The sequence below is a fragment of the Typopeltis vanoorti genome, chromosome 18 (assembly GCF_054136105.1).
Source record: "Typopeltis vanoorti isolate ZY-2024b chromosome 18, IOZ_Tvanoo_1.0, whole genome shotgun sequence".
NCBI lineage: Eukaryota > Metazoa > Arthropoda > Arachnida > Uropygi > Thelyphonidae > Typopeltis > Typopeltis vanoorti.
In genome coordinates, this window is record NC_143566.1 from 92,504,849 (window position 1) to 92,530,414 (window position 25,566).

The following is a 25,566-nucleotide window of genomic DNA, read 5'->3' on the forward strand; positions in this document are numbered from 1 at the left end:
TGAGAATAAGAGTGAGAGGAGTTATGAAATATATAAAACTCAGGCCAGAAAAGTAACGAGTATTGTGTGGAAAGCTAAATCGGGAATCTTAAAAAGAAATTGGTCATGCACGCTAAATCAATTCAAAAGAATTTTATTGTTATGTCGCAAGCAAAATAAAGAATAAATGTGAAAGAATAACTTTATTGAATACAGATGGTACTCGAGTGTTGGAAGCTAATGAGATTGTTCAATTAATGAGTGCTCAACTTTGCTAAGATATATCAACCAGGTGCATGTAACATGGTGTACAGTGCTACTGCTACATTGGATGAAGAGTTAGAGGTTCATAAAAATGAGGTTGAAGAGCTGTTGCATAACCTTGATTAGAATTTGCCAATAGGAACAGATGGAATATCAGCACGTTTGAAGTTCAAAGGTCACATAGCAAAAGTTTCAAATACAATTCAGAGAATAATTGCAATGCTGAAGTGAACCTTGACATCTAAGGATAAGGAAGTCATTTTGCTTCTTTATAAGGCTTTGATAAGACCACACCTGGAATATTGTGTGTAGATTTGGTCTTCTCGATCCCCAGGGGATAAAGAAGCTGTGGAAAGGGTGCAAAGAAGAGTTACAAAGATTATATCTGAATTGTGGAATCTAGATTATGAGGATAGATTGTATGTGGATTACAGACTCTGGTTAGCAGGAGAAAGAGAGGGTGATATGATAGAGGTCTATAAACTTTTGAATGGATGTTATAGGATATCATCTAATGAAATTTTTCGTTATATGGAAGGTGAGGAAAAAACATGGGGGCATCCATGGGAGTGAAGTTTTTAACTTTAAATTTTTAAGGCTGAGAATTTAGAAAAACATATTTATGTATTTTAATTGTTAGCACAGTGATGTTTGCCAGTATCTCATTCCTCTGTTGGTATTTAGGAGTCTTTTTTTCTCTATGTTCCTATTTTTGCAAGAATTTGAATTTCATTTAGAATTTAATTAAATTCTAAATTAAATTTAATTATAAGTAATTAAAGAGTTAATGCCATTGTCACCCTTGTATAAACTTAAGTCTTTTGGTCAAAATAAATAAACAATACTAATGTTCAGATAAAAGATCTCAGTGGGGAAAAAAATAAAAAACATATGAAACATATATATGGAAAAATTTACTTACTCAAACAAAATCCACACAATATAATAACATAGGCAGAAACCACCAATCATGATAACTCCAATAACAACACAAAATAAGACAGGAACATGATGAACCTGAAAAATAGCAGTAAACAGGATTTTGTGATATTTAATCCTAATAATATACATTAAAATTTTCAACTATAGCTCCAAAAGGGAAGGCAATTCATTATATGAAATACAATTGTGTTCAATATAAAATTCTGTGCCTAATTAAATTTATTTCATAAATTTAATTAGGCACTTCATTTTATATTAAACACAACTGTACATTTATTATGATGACACTGAGAATTAGTTGGAGAGACTGTTCTATTCTTTGTTATGGATGAATCATAATCATGATGGAAAATCTTGATTATGATTCATCCATAACAAAGAATAAAACAGTCTCTCCAACTTGCAAACAAAGTAAAAAAAATTGTTGATTCACATCCAGTCTATCAATAACAAACTGTAGAAAAGATAAACAGATTAATTATGATTATCTGATAGTATGCCCCATCAAGAGATATAAAGTATTATTCTGTAACAGAAGCAAAACAATTAAGATTTCATTATCAAATTCCTTCTGACTGCTCTATCATTATGTTATTAATCTCAGCAGCTTTATATTTCTGTCATGTTGTAACTTACTCTCTCTCTTTTTTTTAACCTATGTACATACACTATCTACCAATAATTATCGAGACACCCCTATTATTTGAAGCTATGGAACATTCCAGGTTTGTTAATAACATAAAAGCTAGTGTACAGATAATAGGAAGCAGTATTTCATCATAGCAGTTGAATACAGGTGGTATGGCAACACGACATGAACTCAGTGACTTCAAGAGAAGTGTCATCATGGGTTGTCACATTGGTGGCATGTCCATATGTGCTACTGCCACTCAACGGGAGCATCCAAAGTCAACGGGTAGCGATGTGATCAATAAATGGAAACATTCTGGCATTACTAGTTCATGAAAACATCCAGGGCAGCCACCGAAAATGACTGCAAGACACAGGAGGGTGTTAAAACAGGTGATATGCAAAACCTGGCTACAATCGGCACAGGTCATCCATGATGAGTTCCAAAGTACCAGTAACACCAAGGTGAGCACTAACACTGTACAAAAAGAACTCCGTTTACTGGGTTTTCACAGAAGAGCAGTGGCACACAAGCCACACATCACAACGACTGTTGTGATGTTCAGCTTGTGATGTCTGGCGTGGTGCAAAGAGTGTGTGAACTGGACAATTGACCAGTGGAAAATGGTACTCTGGAGCAATGGATCAAGGTTCACCTGTTTCCGGTCTGATGGTAGGGTGTAAAGGCAGCCTGGTGAACACGTGTTACCACAGTGTGAGTTATACCCACAGTAGAGTTTGGTGGTGGAGGAGTAATTGTTTAGGGTGCATTCAGCTGGTTAGGAGTGGGACCACTGGTTGTGGTCCAAGGTTCCACGAAGGCAGCTCAGTACCTTGATATTCTAGATAATCAGGTGCTGCCTATACTGAGTTTTTATGAAACAGACCTGTGTTACTATCAAGATGACAATGCCCCATGCCATAAAGCTTCAGCTGTTATGGAATGGTATGAAGAGATGGGTGTAAAAAAAAAAAGAGAGACCAAATTCCACCAGAAATGCTCAAATGTGGCTGCACTGCATAATTAACAAGGCCTGGTCAGAATGTCTAATTCCAGATGATTGGAGTAGAGCTCTATATAAAAAAGGGAAATAAAATTGAAGAAAAGATATTTATGCAAGTATACTTGAGAAACGGCAAAGAAAAAGTGCGGAAGAGAAGTTTGGTGAAGAACACCCTCCTTATACAGTTTCCAGGTATGCCTCCATTTTCTACCCCTCCCACCTCTCTTCTACAAAAAATTTCTTCCAGATTAACCCTGTAACACTCCTTTACCAACTTAAATGTCTCAATCATATCCCCCTCTCTTAACTCTATTCATAAGCCTTTACAAACTGCTCTCCCTCATCCCAAAGACCAATTATGACCTTAGTTTTCTCTAGGCCTCATCACCATGAAAACTGGGGAACCAACTCTGTGCACAATAATCCATATGTCACCTGTCAAAGCCTTACACAATGGAACCAAAACCTCTTTATTTCTACAAGGTCCTCTGCATCATTGCCATAATCTGATGTGATGTTTTCACAACTTATGCAATGTGACCTCTGAACTTCAGGTCCTCGTCCACCACGTTTGCACTCTACAGCACTTGACCACATGAAGAAAGACATAAGTTCGAGTCTAGTCGCCGACTGGAGGAACATTTTCTAAGCCTGTTTTCGACCGATTCCCAAGTTAGTCGATCTCTGGCATGGGCAAGTGGGTTTTTCTCCCAGAAACTCAGGTTTTTTGCCCTGTAAACTCAAGAAAATCGGCCGTCAAACCCACACTATTTTCATACATTAAAAATATTGTGTTAGGATTAGGAACCACGAGATAGTGGCACTTGTTAGCTGCCTTCTTCACTGCATACCGATTAACTAGTGATAGCCTTGGGCCAGCTATCTCTGATTGGCTACCAGTGGAGACTGAACTGCCCATTCAGTCTCCAAAAGTTAGATGGGGCTAAAACGGCCTCGCCTACTCCCTATACAGGAACAAAAAGGTGTTAGTTGATTTTTTTATTTTTGATTAAATAACAGTGGTCCCAAAACAGACCCCTATGGCACATGACCGGTGACTTTCCTCTTTCAAGATAGTGTCCCTCAATACACAACTTGCTGATACCTATCTGATAGCCATTCACCCATCCCACTCACTAGTCTATTATCTAATCCCATCTGCTTCAGTTTTGTAACATTTTATGTGGTGTGTCAACACATTAAAAGCCTTTGCAAAATCTAACCACTCTATATACATCTCCCTTGTCGAACACATTCATCACTGTTATAGTACATAAGCAAGTTTGTAAAACATGACCTCCTTTTAACAAACCCATGCTAACAAGCACAAAGAATACCACTGTTATTAACCCACTTTTGTATCCTATCTCTCACCAACTTCTCCAAAAGCTTAATTGGACTATAGTTTGTTGCCTTAAACTTATCGCAACCTTTGTAAAGTGGGACAATTTTGCCTTTTTTCCACTCCTTCAGGACTTGTGCTGTTGCAAGACTGTTGTTAAACAGGTAGGCCAAAGTTGATGCTAACTCTGTGGAACATTCCCTTAAAAAACATGGTGATAGGTCATCAAGTCCTCTTGCCTTAGTGAATTCTAGCTTACATACACTCGCTAATTAATGAATCTTCTAACAATGGAATATCCATACACTGCTATTCTCGCACCATTCGTCACCTCTTTTACACTTTTTCATTCATTCTATTCTTTTGCGCACTTTCATTTATGACCACTAAACATCTAATATCACTCCACATATTCCTCATTTCATTTTTCATTTTGAATAACTCTTTCTTCAAATCTTGCATTCCAGCAATTTCACTCCATTGCTCCTGTAGTCTCATTACCTCTCCTTCTGCCCACCCTTACTCCTGTTTCCTCATACTCCCATATCACTTACTTTTGCTTCTTTATTCTTAAGTTCTTTCACTCCCTCAGTCTCACTAGCCTTCATTCTGTTTCATTTATTCCTTCAGTCTGTTTTGCATTTGTTAACTTGTAGTCTAAAAAAATATCGCACTTTCTACAAATCCAAACTTTCTCTCGTCTCCTGTTCAGGCTCTCCACAAACACATCATTCACATTTCACCACGCATACATGTTACACTCGTGACTTCAAACTATTTTCGAAAAATTTACGCCATTAATGGCATTTGATTTTTGTATTACTTGCCTGGTTGACTTCAGGTGTACTGCCAATGTGTTCTGTTCAAGGCAAGATTCAAAAATTCAATAAAAAAAGTCAGTAACAAATTCAGAAGATTAATAATCACTCAGACACATTATCATCAGCAAATTCCTGACATCTACCCTCAAGGGATGTACAGGATATGATAGTACTACATGACAAACTTACATCATACATCATTATTAACTTCCTATCTACAATTTTCCTCCAAATCAGTCTGTTACTTGTCAAGACTCCAACATCATCAGATCTTATATTTCCATAGTTAAAATTCTCAGATCCATAAGTTAAAACTGGTTTGAACACTGTCTTGTATACAGCTAATTTAGTGTTCCAACTAATTTCTCTCTTATTCCAAATGAATTTATTCAATTGACTTCCTACCAAACCAGTTTTGTTGATTCTGTTGTCTATTTCCATATTTAATTTACCATCTTCACTAAAAATCGTGGCTAAGTAGCCGAATGTTTTACTTGTTTCACAGGTTCTCCATTCACAACACAGTTGACATTTTCAACGATTCCACCTATTTTCATTGTCTTTGTCCTTTTATTGCTGCCCTTCATACCATATCTATTACAACAATTATTCAATTTAGTCAGGGAATCTTGCAAACTTGTAGTGGATTTATTTAGAAGTATAACATCGTCTGCATAAAGCAAAGAGCATACATTAACATCTCCAATTCTGATATCATGTTTAATAACACTTTCCTTCATAATGTGATCCATATAGATAATAACAGAGGGGATAATGTACATCCTTGTCTCACATTAAATTTAACATTAAACCATCTTCTTGTACTTCCTTCAATTCTAACTGCTGACTTGCAACTCAAATAAAGACTAAGTATTGCTTGATATAATGCCCCATTGACACCATATAACTATAGCATATTGAATATGCTTCTCTCCACCTTGTCATATGCCTTTTCCAGATCGGCAAAACTTAAATACAGATCTTTCTTATATTCCCATGCTTTCTCAACTATTTGTCGTAAAGTGAAGATCTGATCCTGATAGCTTCTATTTGGCCTGAATCCAGCTTGTTCTTCACCAAGCTTTTCTTCCACAATTCTTCTCAACCATTTCTCAAGTATACTTGCATAGATCTTGCCAGGAATACTCAGTAGGGAAATACCTCTGTAATTCTCACATTCAGTTTTATTTCCCTTTTTATATATGGGTACTATTAGAGCTCTACTCCAATCATCAGGAATTCGTCCCTTTGTCCAGGCCTTCTGAACTATGCAGTGCAGCCACTGTAAGACTTTTATACCACCATACTTCAGCATTTCTGGTCGAATATCATGTATTCCTGCTGCCTTTCCACATTTCAAGCCTTTGATGGCTTTTTCTACTTCAAGTATGGATATGTATTCCTGACTGTATGCCTGTTGAGTTTTTTTTACCACTGTGCTATCACTGCTTGTTTCATTTAGTAATTTTTCGAAGTAATTACTCCCTACTTCAAGGATATCTTTTTCTCGCATTTTCATGTCACCTTTATCATCTCTAACTCCTTTTACAGCACTCTTTCCTCCATTTCTAAGCTTCTTCAACAACCATCAGAATATCTTACCACCTTCTTGATATTTATTTTCTATGTTCTTGCCAAAGTCCTCCCATGACTTTTGTTTAGCAAGTTTTACACGCCGTTTAGCTTTCTTACATTTGTCTCTGTATTCTCTACGAGCACAAGCTGACTTATTTGCCAGGAACATTTGATAAGCTTTCTTCTTTTTCTTCACTGCCTCTTTAACTTCTGGTGTCCACCATGGAGTTCTGATTTTTCTATCTTTGCAGACAACCTCACCACATGCCTCTCTGGCTGAATCAATCAGGGTCTTCTTCAAGGCTTGCCACTGAATCTCCAAGGTTTGGTTCCTGTTCTCAAACTCTTTCATTTTTAAAGTTATCAAAAATAAACAACAGTATACAAAATACAAGCAATATCACCATTTATCACACAAAATAGCACTTATCTTTTCTAGCCATTTACCAACATTAAGCATTGCAGCCCTCTAGTAGCCAATATAGCTAAAGCAAATATCATGTCTGTTGTTTTACTTTTGAATAAATCCAGTACAAGTATGCAAGATTTTCTGACTAAATTGAATAACTGTTATAATAAATTTGGTATGACAATCAGCAATAAAAAGACAAGACAATGGAAATAGGTAGAAACACTGAAAATGTTTCTACCTATGTATCCTGAATAGTAAACCTATAGAGAACAAGTTAAACATTTCACCCTTTTAGGCACAATTTTAGTGGATGGTAAATTAAATATGGAAACAGACAACAGAATTAGTAAAGCTGGTATGATAAGAAGTCAGCTGAATAAATTTATATGGAATAAGAAAGAAATTAGCCAAAACACTAAATTAGCTGTATACAAGACAGTGTTCAAACCAATTTTAACCTATGGATCTGTGAGCTGGGTTATAAATAAAACAGTTGATCAAAGACTAGAGACCTCTGATATGAGAATTCTGAGAAAGATTATGGAGTGTGAAGAGATGGTATTCACCAAAAAAAAAAAAAAAAAAAAAGGATTTGACGCACTAACACACAAAACTTTCTTGATATCATAAATGAGGATATTAGGAAAGAACTTGCCATTGTTACCATTCAGGAACGTGTTAGTAGAGCTAATCTCAGGTGGTATGGCCACTTAAATAGAACGGAAGAGGAAAGATTAGCCAAACAAGTGTTCTTTGCCAGGTTGGCAGGAAAAAGATCAAGATGTAGATGGATTGATACAGTAAAAAGTGCCTTAAAAGACAGAAATGTAAGATCTGATAATATTGAAGTCTTCACAGATAACAGATTAATTTGGAGGAAAATTATTGATCGGAAGTTAGTAATGGTGTAACTTTTTCATGTAGTACTATCATAATTATCCTGTACACTCCATGAGGGAGTATATCAGGAACTGGATGATGATGAATAACAGAGTAATGCTTCACATAGCTTGTAAAAAATGAAGGTAACAGCCAGAGCTGTTTACCATCCAATCCTCATAGTCTCACAGTGCATGTTGTTAGCTATCTAACTGAATGCTGATGGGCTGAAAATTTGTGATTTAGCTGACCAAATGACAAATTGTATTCTACATTAGCTATACGAATATTATGCTGGTATAACATAATTAAATATTATGCCTCATGAGACCTCACCCAGTTAAAAATACCCCAGTACTTTTGCCAAGTCAGAGAGAGAGAGAGAGAGAGAGCAGCAGTAAGTTAGCTTTCCAAAAAGCTTTAACAAATCTGAAGAGAAGCACCTTCAACATAGATGCATATGTAGAAATGAGTTAGAATTAACAAAAGAATTACTGAAATACCGTGTAAAATTAAATTATATTACTGAGACTGAAAAAAAAAAAAGCGAGATACATCTAATACTATAAGATATGTTATTTCTTATTCAAGTAACATGAAAAGGAGCAAATGGTATTTAACACTAGACAAAAGATAAATTTCTTGAATGGCAGGCAATTTCAAGATGAGAAATTGAAACTGCAACTCATTTGTGCCTATTGGGCCAATGAGGATACCAATAATGAATTTATTTGAATCATTAGAGCAACTGACATAGGGAAAAAAAAAAATCTAGTTCTTGCTGGAACCTAACAACAGAGGAGAAAATGATGCTTAACCTTTAAGTGTTGGATGAAAGTGCAAAGAAAATAGCAGAGCTAACAGTGATGTAAGGAAAATACGAGCATCCTCTGCTTTTTTTATGCGACTCCCACTTACATAAGTTGGGAACTTACAATGCATTAGGATTTTGTGAAAGGAAAGAGTTTTTTCCCCATATTTTATTAATTTTATAAATGGGGAGTGGGAGACTGAAAAAGATCTGATAAACACCTAGAACAAAAATGATATTAAAGCAACTGATATAATCACAAGAAAAAACATACTAGTAGCAGAGTTATGAAGGGAAGTTATGTTCTTATATTCTCATATGTTCTTTCTTGTGATTATATCAGTTGCTTTAATATCATTTTTGTTCTGGGGGGGGGGGGTATCAAAACCTTCCAGACCCCCTTCCCTATTGTAATTTTTTTGCAATTTTTAAGTATAGTTTCTGGGAAATTCCCATGTTACTCCTCTTAAACACTATTAATATAATTAGCTATTATAGCCTGTTTTTGTTTAGGAGTGTCCCTTATTTTAATACATTGGCTAACATAACTCAAAAAAGGGGTGTGTATATATATATATATATATATATATGTTTTTAGGGCATTATGGGTGAGTATAGAAGGCAATTATGGCAGAATAAAAGAGGTGGAAAAATTTTGTACATACCTTGTTATTGGTTCTATGATGCCTTCTAATTCCAAGATCCTGCTGAAGGTTGTTTATAAATAGTGGGAAGGGGGAGGGGAGGAACATGGGGTGTGTTTTGACGTGTGAAATAAGTTTGGAAACCCGGGTTACAAATTAATAATATATATATATATATATATATATATATATATATAAATATATATATTATTTTGTTTAGGGCTGCATTTTTGTGGGGGGAGAGGGGTATCCTTATGTGGAAACTGGGACAGGGGTTGACCATTTCGGTCATAGTCTGACCATCATCGGAACTTTGTCGGAATGAGTGTAGGGCTATGTCAAGGCTGCAAGTTGCATCAGCCAAATTAGGGCATTTGTGGTCGCTACATGGCCAGAGGCATGGCTTAATTTGTAAGTTTTGGATCGTCCAACATTCGGAAATTAGGTAGGGGCGGTGGATGTTGATAAAATTTTCATCGCATTTTATGGCAATAGTTTCAGATATTCTAAGCATTGTTTCATTGCCTTGTTTGTCTATGATTATGGCCTTGTCGATTTGGGGGATATGTTTTAATTCAAGGGCATGAGCTGCAATTTCTGTCTTCCCTGTACTCTGTGTTTTGTTTTTCTTTATTATTTAATTACAATAGTTGTAATTTTTATTTTTTTTGTACAGACTCCAGAAACTCTACTCTAGAGACTAAAAGAGACTGGTCAATGAAATTCATTTAAAGACAATCGAACATCCATACCTACCAACAATGAAATATGAGCTTGTGGCCTATTGGTTGGAGAGCAGATATGCTAACCATTTAGCCAACCAGTCAGGAAGTACTTATGAATTTTATTCACAAGAGAAACTACGCATTAGTAAAGCTATCTTCTGACACAATGATGTGCATATATTCACATGCACAGAACAAATATGAAAAAGTCATTATGTTATGGTAAATACTGGATGGACTGCATGATCGTGAGCTTGCAGCTAAGTCATTGTTTTAATATTGATTTAATTAATGATATTTTGAGAATTAGCGATTGTTGTATTCTTGTGTACGACTGTGGGTTGAGTGCGTTTATTTTGAAATATTTATACCACATACGATAAATTAAACTGCTATTCATGGCACTGATGAATGAGAACAATGGGGCCAAGACATCGTTGTGTAAGGGGTTTGATATGGGGGATTTTGTGAAATGTAGTGTGGTGTATGCTATTGTATTCATTGCCAAGAGTTAGTACTGTGTATAAATGAGATAATCAACAGTAACAGTAATATAGCATATGAAAAAGGTGGTGAAAATTCAGGAGAACATAGAAGGATAAAGAAATAGGTTGCTTGCATGTAGTACTTCACAGGACTGAAAGGCTGCAGACACAGTAAGAGATTAGTTGAAGAGAACAGAAAAAAGCAAGAGGTCCAAAGCCAAAAAGAAAATTGTAAGAATAAACAAGAGAAAGAGAGTAAGCAGATAATTTTTACGGTGATTTTTCAATAAGGGGAGTACTTCATGAAAGCAATACAAAATCTTGTTTCCATGGTGTGAAAAAATTGATTGTTTTGGCTACAACTAATGATCTGAGAGGCAATAAGTATTGTATAAAGGAGGATGTGAAAGAGTTATTGGAAGAGGCAAAAAAGAAAAAAGCCAGAAGGTGAAGTTCGTGAGTGTGCTGCTAAGCCATGATAGAGGGAAACTGAGAAGGGGAGTTACTACATCATTCCTTCTGCACACAAGTTTTGCAGAAGGAATGACGTAGAGTTTGTGGACCTATGGCCTGAGTTTGATGCACATAAAGATCTGTACAATGCTGATCGACTGCATCTTAAATGGATTTAAAGTTGTGTCTATAGAGAGCTTTGTTCACTGAGGGTGTTGAAGAGCAAAATTCAGGAAAACTAAAGAAATTAGAGTGGATGCAGATGAGTGTGTGAAGGCATTAATGAAGCAAATATATGAGAATGACCAACAAGTGCAGAATCTACTCTCTCAACAAAAATATTGAATAGGGTCAAATTCACAAAGTAAACATGGTTGGGGCCTACAGGGATACTGCAGTTTCTAATATACTAATGCCAAAGGTACCTGGAACAAGAGAGAGGAGTTTTTGGCATTGGTTAGTGTAATACCACCAAACATTATAAGCATTAGTGAGACTTGGCTAACAGTTGATGATATAGTGACAGGGACAAAATGTGATGAATTCAGTATTTTCAGGTAGGATAGACATGACAGGTGTAGTGTACTGCTGATGATAGATGAATTGCAGCCAACAAGAGTTAGAGTCAGTCATGTGCTGATGGCAGTTCTTTTGTGTGGCTTTGGTGTGATATTCAGGAATGATATGGAAGATATGCATCAGCAGATTAGCACAATGAATGCAAGTCGAGTAATTATTATGGGGACCAACTTCGGAGAAAGATTGGAAGGAGGAAAGATCATGTGGCAGGAAGTAGAATTGATCCACTTACTGAGAGAAACAGAATGTGACAGAGGGGACTCAGGGTACCAGAGTGTTGGAACGTGTTATAGGATCAGAAGACTTACTTGTCCATAACTGAGGTTACATTGCCTTCAATTGGGGGAAGTGATCATGCAGTCTTGACTTGGGAGGTAGCAAAACACATGAAAATTCCAGTTAAGAAGGGGTATATGTGGAACTACAAGGCAGGTGATTATGATAAACTTAAGAGGCAACTTGAAGGGGTATACAAGGGAAGGATGTTCACAGTGCATGGGGGGATTAGTCAAAGGGTATCTGGAGGAAGCAATATCACACTGTATGCCCAAAGTCAGGAGGGTAAATCGGGTAGAAGTTAGATGAATGAGTAGTATCATTAAGCATGAGCTGCAAACAAAGAAATTGTTGTGGATGGTAAATAAGGAGAAAGGTAACCAGCTAACTCATGAACAGTACAAGGATCAGGCCAGAAAGGTAACCAGAATGGTAAGGAAGGGAAAATCAGATTATGAAAAGAAATTAGCTGAACTGCCAAAAGGAAATCTCAAAGAGTTTTTTCATTATGAGACAAGAAGGAAGAAGAATGAATATGGAAGAAAACTTTAATGAGTGCAGATGGTAGAGAGGTAATGGAGGCAGATGAAATTGAGCTACTCAGCAATCATTTTGTAAGAGTATATCATCTAAGTGAAGATTTTGTTATGGCAGAGATGACAGGGATTGATGCAAGAACAGAGGTTGATGAATTAGAGGTACTTAAGATATTGCAGAATCTGAATGCAAATACAGCTGTGGGATTACATGACAGGGGAACTGGTAATCCCTTTGACTAGGCTGTTTGTCAGCTCTGGCAAAGTCCCAAGATAGTCAAAGGAGGGCAAAATAATCCCTTTGCATAAAGGAGGATCTAAGTCTGTGGTAGCAAATTATAGACCAATTAGCATCTCAAGAGTGGTGGTAAAAGTACTGAAAAAATTGGTCAAAAAGATAATTCGAGAATGGGTGGATAGGAATCTGATACTATGAGGAGCAACATGGCTTTGTGAAAGGTCAGTCATGCCTTAGTAAGTTACTAACTTTTTATAATAGAGTGACAACTGAGTTTGAAAAAGGTAATGATTATATAATGATTCTGCTGGATTTTGCAAAGACATTTCATTGAATGCCACATGGAACTCTGTTATGTGGATAAGATGGTAGCTGTTGGACCAATATCAAAAAGTAGTATATGGAGGAGCAGAATCCAGGAGAAAGCAGGTGACTAGTGGTAAACTGCAAGGCTCAGTGCTAGGACCACTGCTCTTCAATTTGTACATAAACAATATAGGAAATATTCAGTCGTTTGCTGATGATGCAAAATTATGTGGTTACCACCCACAAAAGGTTCTTACTAAACCTAATGTACACTTATATAGTGAGTGGGCTAAGGATTTTTTTATTTATTTATTTATTTATTTATTTTTACATGGTCCAGAATCCCTGCTCTAGAGACCAAACATGGAACTTTTGCAAGTCACTTCAGGCCACACCGGTCAATGAAATTCATCATGTGGAGAACTTGCAAGATGATTAAATAGACTAAGTATGGGTAAAAGATCACGAATGTCAGTTTAATGTGGAGAAATGTAAAGTTATGCATTTTTGGATACATAGATTACAAGGTGTGTGTGTGCCACACTGATGGAACTGGTCTCTAGGAAATAGATGAAACTAGGGATTTAGGGGTGGTGGTGATAGAGAGTTGAAGTTTAGAGGGCATGTTGCTCATAAGATTACTTGGCTGTTGAAGAACACACACACACACACACACACACACACACACACACACACACACAAGTAGAGATAAGGAAGTTATTCCTTTTCATAGTGTCTTTTCTACTACATCCGGATTACTTTGCTCAGGTCTGGTCACCTGGATTTCTTGGAGATGAGGAAGTGGTGGAGAGGAATGAGTAGTGGTGTGTGGAATGCTTCCTACGCAGGATCAGGCTAGAAAGACTTATTAATAGACTGAAGGTTTGTGGATTGTGAAAGTTAGTTGATAGGCAAAAAAAAAAAAAAGGGGGGGGGGGGGGATACGATGGAAATATTTAAGTTACTTAAAGTCTTTTATAGAATTGATGCAGAGGAAATGTTTCAGCACTTGGCTAAAGGGTGCAGAACAAGAGGTCGTCCCTGGAAATTGGGTAAGAGTGTGGTTAGCAAGTGAGTGGGAACTAGGTTTTTTGCTTTGAAAGTGGTGAATGAATGGAATGGGTTGCCTGAGTCAGTTGTGAGTGCTTTGTCTGTTAATAGTTCAAAGGAGAGGTATGGTAGACATTATGTTGATGGTTTAGGTCTCTCATGAGGAGTCTTAGGATTCTATGGAGGTGCCCATGCGATGATGATGATAATAATATCTTCAGGCTGGTGCACGAGAACACAGGTTGAAATATGAAGCAACTGCCATCTAAATACTGAAAACAATTTCCATTTAGTTTTCAGTACAATACTAATAAAAATTAGTATTGTATTGTACTGAGAAGAAATTATATATGAAAATGTTAGAAATGCTCTTTAAAAATAGGAAGCTTTCAGATGCAAACTGTACAAATACTGTTTTGGGAAAGTAAACATTTGAAAACAGAAACCATAGAAATGCAATAACAAAATTGATTAATTCAGCAAAGAAAAACATGGTAGGTTGTCTATATCAGAACTTCATGGTCGACTCAAAAAGGTAAACAGACAGCTAGAACCTTCTCTGGAAAACATGTCCTGCAAATATCTCATTAATTTTAACAGTTTAAGATGTTTTCAAGTTGAGATGTTGCAAACAGTGCTCATGAAGTTTAAAATTCTACCAAAATCATCAAATCAGAAGATGTCTATTATGGAGTATATTTTTTACACATGAATAATTATCACGTGTTAAAATTCATTTTAGCCAAATTATGGAGACTGCAACTGTGTTAGAAATAATTACTTTAATTTCCCGACATTTCAACTTTTATATTATGCCAAACAGTATGCCAAAGAAACAATGGTTTGATCAACCGTCATTCTACTGGCCTAACCTCCAGTGGGAAAAAGAAAACTACATCAAAGCTATATTCTATTTATAACATCATCAGGGAGCAAATTCATATAGATAGCTTTATTACAGCAAAAGTGGTGTCCTAATTTAACATGAGAGTTTATCATAAAAATTATGGAAACTACCACCATGTTAGAGTAAAACTTCAGTTTAATATTAACCAAAATAATCACTCTACGTTCCGACCTTCACATTAAGGTCATCATCTGGAGTATGCATGTGTGTGTATATGTGTATACTCAATATGTGTACGAATGATTATTTTGGTTTATACTAAACTGAAGTTTTACTCTAACATGGTATTTCTTCCATCGTTTTTATGAATTCTGATCACCATGTAAGTATGAAGGAAAGGATTAACATGAGAGTTATATTACGGTTAAGATCATGGATTATTTACAGTCTATTTATAATTAATTCATAAACAAAACGGTTATGTGGGTAGAATATATGCCTTCCATAGGCTTGGGATTTTTAGACCATCATTATTGTTAAGATTAGGGTGGTTGATAAGAATTTTACAGGCTCCTTAAATTTACATTCATACCTAGTTTAATGTTTTGATTAATTTCTCTTATTCCATATAAATGTATTCAGCTAATTTCTTGCCATATTTTGCTATTCTATAATTTGCCATCAAATTGTGTCTAAATAGCAGAAATGTTTTACTTTTATAGGTTCTCCATTCAGAATGTAGCTGATGTTTTCAATGTTTCTGCCTATTTTCATTGACTGTCTTTTTTTTGCTGATGTCACAGCAAATTTATTACAGCAGTTACTCAATTTAGTTAGGAATCATGCACACTCTTACTAGTTGATTTCGGAATATAATATCATCAGCATGAAGTAAAGATCTGAGATTACATCTCCAAAACTAAAGGAAAGTGGCATTAAACTGAAATCAAGTTTAATGCCACTTTCCTTCATAACATGATCCACAGAAATGATGACTAACATGAGATAAGAGTGCAGATATTGCGCACTCTTATCTCATACCTGAATTAACATAAGACTTTCTGTACCTCTTTAATCCTAACTGCAAACTTAAAACTCAAATAGAGACTGTACTGATTGATATAACACTTATACAATATGAGTGGAAAGGCTTATGTGTTGGCACTACATGTTAGTATATTTTAATGGTATTGATTACAACACAGAATGATAAGAAAATAATTACTATTTATTAATTTATTAGCTGTGCAAAGAACAGTTTGTCACAGTACACTAAACAACAATTTGGTATAACAGTGGGACTAGTTTAAAAAAATTGCAGCAGACAACACAGTAACTAAAGTCTTAATTGGCACCATCTATGTTGGAAAAAGAGAGAAAACAAGTATTAATTAGATCTTAAAATGCCTCTCCAATTTTGGTAAATTTGGTCTCCAAACGGGGTGTATGGAGAGGCAGCACCTTAGTATCGATGTCAGCTGTGATTTATGGGTCAGGATGTTGGGCTCTGGTCCTCACATACTCTCACTTATGGATCCAAGAAGTTGGTAGTGCACACCAGTGGCCACACCCCAGTAAACCGCCTCGGCTGGCAGGCTAAACTAAGTGAAGGTATCAGCAATATAGAATGCTGTAAATAGGGAATGTCAATCTTTATGTGCACAAAGTCTGGAATGGCCAAGATGGTAGAAGAATCAACATTGACTGATCAATGGCATGACAGCAAGATGTGCAGCACATCGAGGGCAGACTCCTGACATCTAAGGGACTTGTGGCCAGCCGTCGTGGAAGAGATTGGAGCCTCACCACGTATTTATCCATTGTGAACCATGAAACACACCATGTCACAATATAAAGTTAGAGATGTGGTTGAGACCCCTGCAACCATCAGCTCTTATAGCTGCCGGGAATTGTAAGACAAGAACTACTAAGGTAGTGTATGAAGATAATATCCCAAACCCTCCGAGGAGGATATTCTCAGATGTCCCTTGTCTGAAAACCAGGAGCAATCTCTTGAAAATAGTAACATGGAACATCAGAACACACTATTAGGCAAATTAGACAACTTAATCCAGGAATCAGAAGTGATGAAGGCTGATATTGCAGGTATCAGTGAAGTGAGGTGGACAGATATAGGCATAATAAGAAGAAAAAAATCACACTATAATCTACTCTGGCAGTGACTTACACCTTAACGGAGAAGTGCTTGTCCTAAGTAATAGAATTGCACAATCTCTACATGGATATTAACCCATAAATGACAGAATCATGACAGCCAAAATAACTGCACAACCATTCAACTTGTATGTTATCCAAGCATATGCACCAACCTAAGACCACAGTTGGAACAATTTTATGAAGACATCCAAACTGCAATCTCTAGTGCTAAGTCATATGATATTATTATAATGATAGGCAACCTAAATGCAAAAGTGGGCTCATAAAAATTCTCATTTTGCATGGGAAACCAAGGGCTTGGAAACAGAAATGAAAGAGGTGAAAGATTAATTCAATTCTATGAAACCAATAATCTAATAATTGCCAACCCATTATTTAAACATCCTCCCAGAAGACTATATACATGGAAAAGCCCTGGGGACATGTATAGAAACCAAATTGACTATATAATAATAAGCAAAAGATTCCAAAATGCAATAACACAAACAAAAACATATCCTGGAGCAGACATAGGATTGGACCACAATCCAGTGATTGCAAAAATCAAAATAAAACTTAAGATACCAAGCCATACCAAGATACCATTCATAAGAGAAACTTATAATTCAGACTCACTTAACAACCAAGAGGTTAAAGAATGCTTTATAAAAGAATTCACAAAATTCCTTAACAAGTCTGACACTACAACTCGCACAGAAAATAGAACATCAATTGATGAAATTAACATGAACTGGCAAACATTCAAGAATGGCATCAACGAAGCAGCCAAAAATACACTCCCAATTAAAAAAGAAAAGGAATAAACCTTGGATAAATGAAAAAATATTAAAGTTGATGGAACAAAGAAAAAGTTAAAGAACTGGAATATAAAAAAGATGAATAAAGAAATAAAAAAAGGAATGCAGGAAAGTCAAAGAGGAAGGATTAAGAATAAGTGTTCAGACATAGAAAACCTTAATAGAAAACACAGAAGCAGAGAAATGTATGAAAAGATCAGAGAAATGAGAAGCAGGACAAATACAGTAAATCATGCAAGTGTCATCAGAGACTCGAGAGACCATATTCTAATGGATAAAAAAGAAATCATGGAAAGATGGATTGAATACACAAGAAATTATACGAGCAACAAAGAAATAATATTCCTGAGCAGACTGATTTAGAAGGACCACCCCTTTTACTTTGTGAAGTTGAAAATGCAGTCAGAAAACTAAAACCACATAAAGCTGCAGGAATAGATAATATCTTGGCAGAATGGTTGAGGGCTCAATGAAGGAGGACTGAAATTTCTAACAAAATTGTGCAATAAGATATACGAGACTGGATTTCTACCCAAAGATATTAATCACTCAATTTTCATTCCAATTCCCAAAAAAAAACAAAAGCTACACATTGTGAAGAGTTCAGGACAATCAGCTCCATCAGTCAAGTATCAAAAGTCCTCCTATACATTATTCTTGAAAGAAATAAATGAAAAATAAACAGAAATAAATGATACACAAAGTGGCTTCAAGGAAAATGTAGGTACAAGAGAAGGTATTTTCAATGTCAGAACCATAATAGAAAGATATCTAGAAAACAAAAAGATATGTACCTCTGCTTCATAGATTACAAAAAGGCATTCGACAATGTTCAACATAAGCAATTACTTGAAATCCTTTCAAAAACAGGCATGGAAAAGATATTATGCTAATAACTAATCTTTACTGGGACGTTGATGCCATTCTAATAGAGACCTCAGAAGAATTCCCAGTTCAGAAAGGTGTGAGACAAGGCTGTGTTTTGTCTCCGATTCTCTTTAACCTGTACACAGAAGAAATATTTAATAAAATTAGTAACCTCAAAGGATTGAAATTGCAAGGTTAACTTTCAACAGTATGAAAAATCTACTGACATCTAGAGAATTAAATCTGAAAACAAGACTAAGAATCTCCAAATGTTGCATATGGTCCACATTATTATACGGAGTAGAGACATTGACACTCTCCAATCTGGGTGTGAAAAAACTGGAGGCCTTTGAAATGTGGATACTGCGAAGAATTATGAGGATATCATGGAAAGACAAATGAAGAGGTACTAGAGATGGTAGGCATAAACAGGAGCCTGATAAAAGAAATTAAAAAGAGAAAAGTCAGCTATTTTGGACATGTTGAGACATAACTGCCTACAAAGGAAACTTCTCGAAGGAACTGTTGAGCGAAAGAGGAGAGGAAGACAAAGACTGGAGTAGATGAAAAATATAGAAGACTGGACCTATCTCTCATATGAGGAATGCAGCAGAGAGGTGCAGAACATGACATGGTGGAGACACATGGTAGTCAATCTCCTGGAGGGAGAAGACACCTGACAGGACAGGTCTCTAAACTCTCCAATTTGGTCGATTAGACCTGCTGAAATGGAGTTTGTATCCAATAATGCTAGGCTGACTGAAGAAAGGCCGTTCGAAGTTCGATTCTAGTCTCTGACTAGAGGAACTTTTTTGTAATGCAACTAGAAGAATGATGGTGCATTACAACCTTCGAATGGAAAATGTCTGAGTTTGATTATTGTTTTGCCAGCCTGGTTGGCTGAGTGGTTAGCATATCTACTCTCCAGCCAAAAGATTGTGGGGTCGAATCCCACCATGGGCATGGATGTTTGCGATTGTGTGTGAAAATACTAGTGGTGGTGGGCAGTAGACGGTATTAGTTTAGATGATGATGGTAGTTGTGGTTCATTGTATAGTTGGATTGAGTGGCAGAGACAGACAGTGGTAGAGTAGGTGTCCTCCCTCAATGAGTCTTTGGAGGCATGGGCATTTGCAGAAAATTTTCCAAAGGGGGAAAAAGCTTGGAGACAAATAATTACATCAATAAACTTTTAAAAATAAAAAAAGGGTGTGGTGCTAGAGTCGCTGAAGCACATGGCAGTGTGCTTCAATACTAGTGGTGGATTTCAGCTGTGGTAAAAAAAATGTGTTTTTTAAATGGTGTATAGTGTGACTGTTGCGAATTGTGCTACATTTTTTTCTCTATTTCTTTAGTGATGCTGCTTTTGGAGTTTAGTTGTCATATTGTGTTATTTTTGGGTTACCAAGAAGGCGAGGTCAGAGTCGGATGCATCTGCAGTGGAAGAGAAGTTTTTGTTATTTAGTATAGTTAAATATAGTTCATACTTGTAGTATTGCATAAGTAAATTAGCTTACAGTAGAGCGTATAACACAGTATTTAACAGTTAGTTGTAGTAGTATTTAGTAGTAGTAATTCCTCGGCACTAAGTTAATGATGGTGGCAGCTGCAGCTCAAATTACAAATGGCATGTCACCAAGTCCTCCCCTATTCAAGGACTATTTTGTGTAACATAATACAGGATTTTGTGATATGTGAGGCTTGTGGCATGTATGCATCCCAGCAGTTGGATGTGTGGCGGGTGAGAGAAGGGGGGGAGTGCGTATATGAGTATAACATAGACAATGGAAGGAATTCAGCGAGTTAGATATTACGATAACCGACCTCGAGGCATCAAGAGCAGGAGAATCTCGAGAGATGAGTAGTGTGATAGGCGAGAATAACGAGCAAAATATGAATGAAAAAATAAGAGTGGGGAGTGTGGAAGACTTGAATGATTGTGAAGTTTTCAGAGATGGTTGATTGGGAGGATGAATGGCCATGTAAGAGTGAATAACTTGCAGAGAGAGAGAGAGAGAGAGAGAGAGATGAGTTGAAAGAGGAGGTGGAATGTCTCAGGAATAAGATGAGAAGTATGATAGATGAGAGTAGGAGAATGAAAGAAATGAATGCAAGGCGAATCAGAGGAGGAGTGAAAGAGTTATGGGAATGATAGAAGAGAATAGAAACAGTAGAAGAGAGGAATGGGAGAGAGGTATGGGAATGATAGAAGAGGAGAGAATGGAAACAGTCAGAGAGAAAAAATGAAAAGAATGCAAGGGAGTGCTGGAACCAGGGATAGAGCAATGCCAGGACAGCAGGTAAGTAGGGGAACACTGAGAGAAAGGGTTAGAGGAGAGAGAGAGAGAGTGAGGGATGCAGGTGAGCAATCAAGGAATAGAGTGGTAAGAGGTGTGATGTATGGAGACTCAATGATCCATGGTGTGCAAGATAGGATGCCAGGGAAGTTTTGCCTGGAGGAATGATAGAAAGTATGGCTATGGCAATTAAGCGAGGCAAAAGGGTAGATGAAATTATTGTGATGGTGAGCACGAATGACTTGAGAGGCAGCGTAAATTGAGTGGCGAGAGACCTGAGATTCATGATTGAGGTTGTGAAAAAGGTTATGAAGAAATGAAAAGCATGGCATGAAAAGGCATTAGGTTCAGTGATACAGTTGATAGATCCTCCACAGCTGTCAGTTTTTTCAACAATGCCCTTTGTTTGAAAAGACCTGAGTTCAAATACCATCTAGGACAACATTCATCAGGGCTTTTCATCTAAGGTAAGTAAGCCAGCCTCATAGGAAGTGACAATTTTTTTTTTTCTCCTGTCCAGAAAACTCAGGTTTTTCCTGCAAACCAGACCAGCCAGTCAGCCAGAAAAACACAATATACAGACAAAGGACACTGTGGGAATAAGGATTAACCACCATATTCTGTCAGATGTGTTTTCAAATGCCTACATAGTATTGGTGTCGTCAATATGTAAGCAAAAAACAGGAAGAACACAGTTGATAGTGCCTTAAACCAGCAGTTCTTAATCTGTGGGTTGTGACCCCTTCAGGGGTAATAAAGATTATGATGATTGCAACAGATTCTGATAAACATGAGTAATTAAATATTTATTATAGAACTACTGAAATTATTATATACTACAGTTTTTCATCCTATATTTGTTGAATTTATTGCAGAAATAAACATCATCAAGCATGATTACACGATTAGTTAAAAGGTTTTGCAGATAAAAAAAAAAAAATTAAGAACCTGTAGCTTAGACACTAGTGATACTGAAGACTTCACAAATAACAGATTAATTTCAATAAAATTTTTGACAGGAATCTTGCAATAATGTAAACATAAACTTAATTATGTATTATATCAATAGCATATTATACACTCCATTATTTTTCACAGAATGAGGCAATTACTATATCTGTGATAATGTAGAACACAATCTTTTGAAAATAAAAACTGATGACAAATCATAGTTTTTCAACAGGTTGCATAGAATCCATAGGGTTGCATAGAAGACAATTAGCCTTACTGCATTCTTAAAAACAAAACTGTTAGAATATGGTTTAGTAAGCAAAAATTTACCTCTTGTAAAGAATCATCCCAAAACTTTTCGCACGTGAGGTATGAGCAGAGAGCCTTATTTAATTCATCTGTGAAAGAAAAAAGAATTAATGAATCAAAATATGCCAAATACACTTAGGGTATCATTCACTTGTAACATTTATATAAAAGCATTTTAACTTCAATATACATCCCATTTCAACTACTATAAACCCAATTTCTTGCAATCTACCATGAAAGAGAGTCTGAAAAAGACAAAAGGTATCTGAAGAACACATTAAACCAATTCAGCCAGGAATGTTTGAGGCGAAAAAGGCAGCCGTGGGTATATTTCAATACTAGTGGTGAACAAAATCAATTAGAAATTTGAATGCATATTGAATTTGAATATGCATTTGACAGGAGATTTTACTTTTAGCATTACAATTGTTATTTTTGATTTAGGATCCTGGATTATCTACAGTCCTTATTTATAGTTACTCTTAGAGAGGAAGGTTCCATGGGTCGAACATGTGCCTTCCATATGGTTAGAATTTTTAGACCATCATTATTGTTCAGATTGGGGTGGTTGATAATAATCTCACATGCTTCCTTAAATTTGCATTCATACCATGTTTTGGTGTAATGTAGACAACTAGTGCTTTTCCAGTCAATTCTATGTAAGGTGTTCAGGGCATGATCAAAAAGGCCAGCTTCACCATAATTATTATATTTAATGTGTCATTTATGTTCTTTTTGTCTGATAGGAATTGTGCGTCCTGTTTCCCCTATATATGGTATGTTACAGGTGCAATAAATACGGTATACTCCAGGGTGGCCAGCAGAGGGAGTGGGTCTTTGGATGAGCTGAGTAAGTGTTTTAATTTTGCAGGGAATTTAAAGGTGGCTTTGAGGGGTTGTATTTTTGTAGTATTCTGTTCATTTTATCTGATGTCCCGTTAATGTAAGGAATGATAATAGTTTTATTGTAGTCTGGTTTGTCTTTGTTTTTTTATTGAGGTCTTGTAGAGAATTTTGTTAATAGTGTTTTGGCTGTAATCATTTTTTTGAAAAGTGTTGCTGATAACTTTAAAAACTTCGTCTTTCAGTGCATGTTCACTGAAGCAGAACTTCAGAGCCCTGTTTTCAGAGTATTAATGACACCTAGTTTTTGTGTTGGGTGGTGGTAGGAGTATATATTGGCCAGTATGTGTCGGTTTCCGGTACACAGTGAAGGAAAGATTGCCAGAAGGAAAACGTGTGACAAGTGTATCTAGAAACGGATGTGTGTTCTGTTTTTCAATCTCAATTGTGAACTGTATGTTTGTGTTGTTTGTTTAGGTGGCTAAGAAAATGTCTAGTGTCTGGCAGCCATGGGACCAGATCGCAAAAACATCGTCAACATATCTAAGCCAGACTTTGGGTTTTAAAGGAGAGGAATCTAAAGCATGTTGCTCAAAATGTTCCATATAAAAGTTAGCAATGGGGGGGGGGGGGGGGGGCTGTGCCTTCTTTTTGAAGATAGAAAGCGTTTTGCCATACAAAATAACCAGAACATAATACATGCGCAAAGAGCGCTGTGATATCTGGAGGGAATTTGTTCTGTAAAAGAAAGATTGTGTCATTGATGGGGACATTCATAAAGAAGGCAAACACATCAAAACTGACTAATAAATCATCTCTTTTTTACAATAGAAAAAGATGATTTATTAGTTAGTTTTGATGTCTAATGTCTTTGATAATGTTTATGAAGTGTTGTGTGTTTCTGATATAGGAGGGGAATGACCTACCAACTCCTTGAGTGTTGCCACTAATTTCTTGGCTAAGTGATAATTCGGGCTATCCATCCCTTCGACTATCAGCCAGAGTGGTGTGTTTTGTTTATGTATTTTCAAGGTAGCCCGTAAATTCTTGGGGAATGAGCGTAGTGCGGAAATAGTTTTTTGGCCGTATCTTCAGGCTATGTGGTAATAGATTTAAGTAGTCTCTCTGTTTTCTTTTTTATTCTGTTGGTTGGGTTGTAGTTAATGAGCTGGTATGTATTATTGTCCGAGTCTAGCAGATTCATTTTTTCTAAATAAGTGGGTTCGGTTTAAAATAATGGTGGCACTTCCTTTATTGGCTCTAGTTATTACGATGTTCGGATTTGATTTTAATGATTTCAAAACTGTTAATTCGTGTTTCGTTAAGTTGCTTGTTATTGTTTTGTTATGATTTAAAATGTTGGCGGTTTCTAAACGTATTTTGTCTGCTATGTTATTTGGGATGAATCTTAAGCTTCTTTCAATATTACAAATAAATTCCAGTTTGTTTATTGATCTGGGTGCTACGCCAAAATTTAGACCTTTGTTAAGTACCGAGAGCTCATCTTTGTTTAAAGCATCGTTAATTACATTACTGTTACCTGCAGGCGATTGGTGGCTCCTGTTGTTTCTAGCTTCTGGTTGGTTGTTATTGTTCACTGTGGGGAAATTTGATGTCCATTGGTTTTTGTCGATCTTTTAGTCTATGAAATTTGGAAATGAGGTTTTCTTTCTTCGTTTGAAGGATATGGTTCGCATTGTTGTCCAGAATCTTTTCCAGGATCATCCAGATATCTGCGTTTAAGTAGCTTGAAAGTTCCAATTTTACATTTTGTAGCTGGTTTTGAGTAATGGCTAAGTTCTTTCTAGTAGCCTGGATCTGTTCTCTGAGTAGCGCTTTCTCCATGCGGGAATTTTGAGGTGAATTTTCTCTTTAGTTTGATGCAATGCGGAATGATATTGCTGTCCCTACACCGTTTTAAAAAAGTCGGTCGAATGATCAAACCAGAAACATGAATCTTCAGCTTACCGTATTGATTGCATCGCTTGTGGGTCAAATCTCCATGAATTATCATCATCCTTTCTTTTAGTGCTGCACAGTGATCAGCATTCATTTTAGAAATTGTGGATTTTACAACCGTCTTATAAATAACTCTTTTAATTTCCCAACGTTTCGATCTTCATATTAAGATCATCATCTGGAGCATATACAAATATACAGGACAAGCTGAGTTACATTACATACAGTAAGCTAGAGAAACAATGAAGATATTAAGCATATTAATAATTAAGACCATCAACCATCTCCCAACCTTGGTAAGAAAGAGATCCATTGTGCTTGGGGAGTGGTTGGGTGGTGGACAATTTGTATGGGAACGTTTGTGATTTTCTTCAGTCCAACTCTCCAAACAGTGACGTCATCTTCCTTGGAGACTTCAATGTCCACAACACCAACTGGATGCCCACTTCCAATTGCACAGATCAAGCAGGTAGAGAGGATGAGACTTTTACAATCACAAACATTCCCCTACAAATTGTCCACATGTCCACCAGAATAACCCCAACCACAATGGATCTCTTTCTTACC

General features: G+C 36.4%; 1 protein-coding gene across 1 annotated transcript in view; it reads right to left on the minus strand.

Annotated features, from left to right (window-relative positions):
* LOC150096936 (uncharacterized) overlaps positions 1-25,566 on the minus strand; it is a 198,119-nt gene that overhangs the window by 52,872 nt on the left and 119,681 nt on the right. Inside the window, exons 6-7 of the mRNA XM_090408096.1 lie at positions 22,219-22,286; positions 1,166-1,260 (exon numbers count right to left, since the gene is read on the minus strand). Of these exons, the coding sequence (XP_090264222.1) occupies positions 1,166-1,260; positions 22,219-22,286 (163 nt within the window). The remainder of the gene's footprint in view (positions 1-1,165; positions 1,261-22,218; positions 22,287-25,566) is intronic.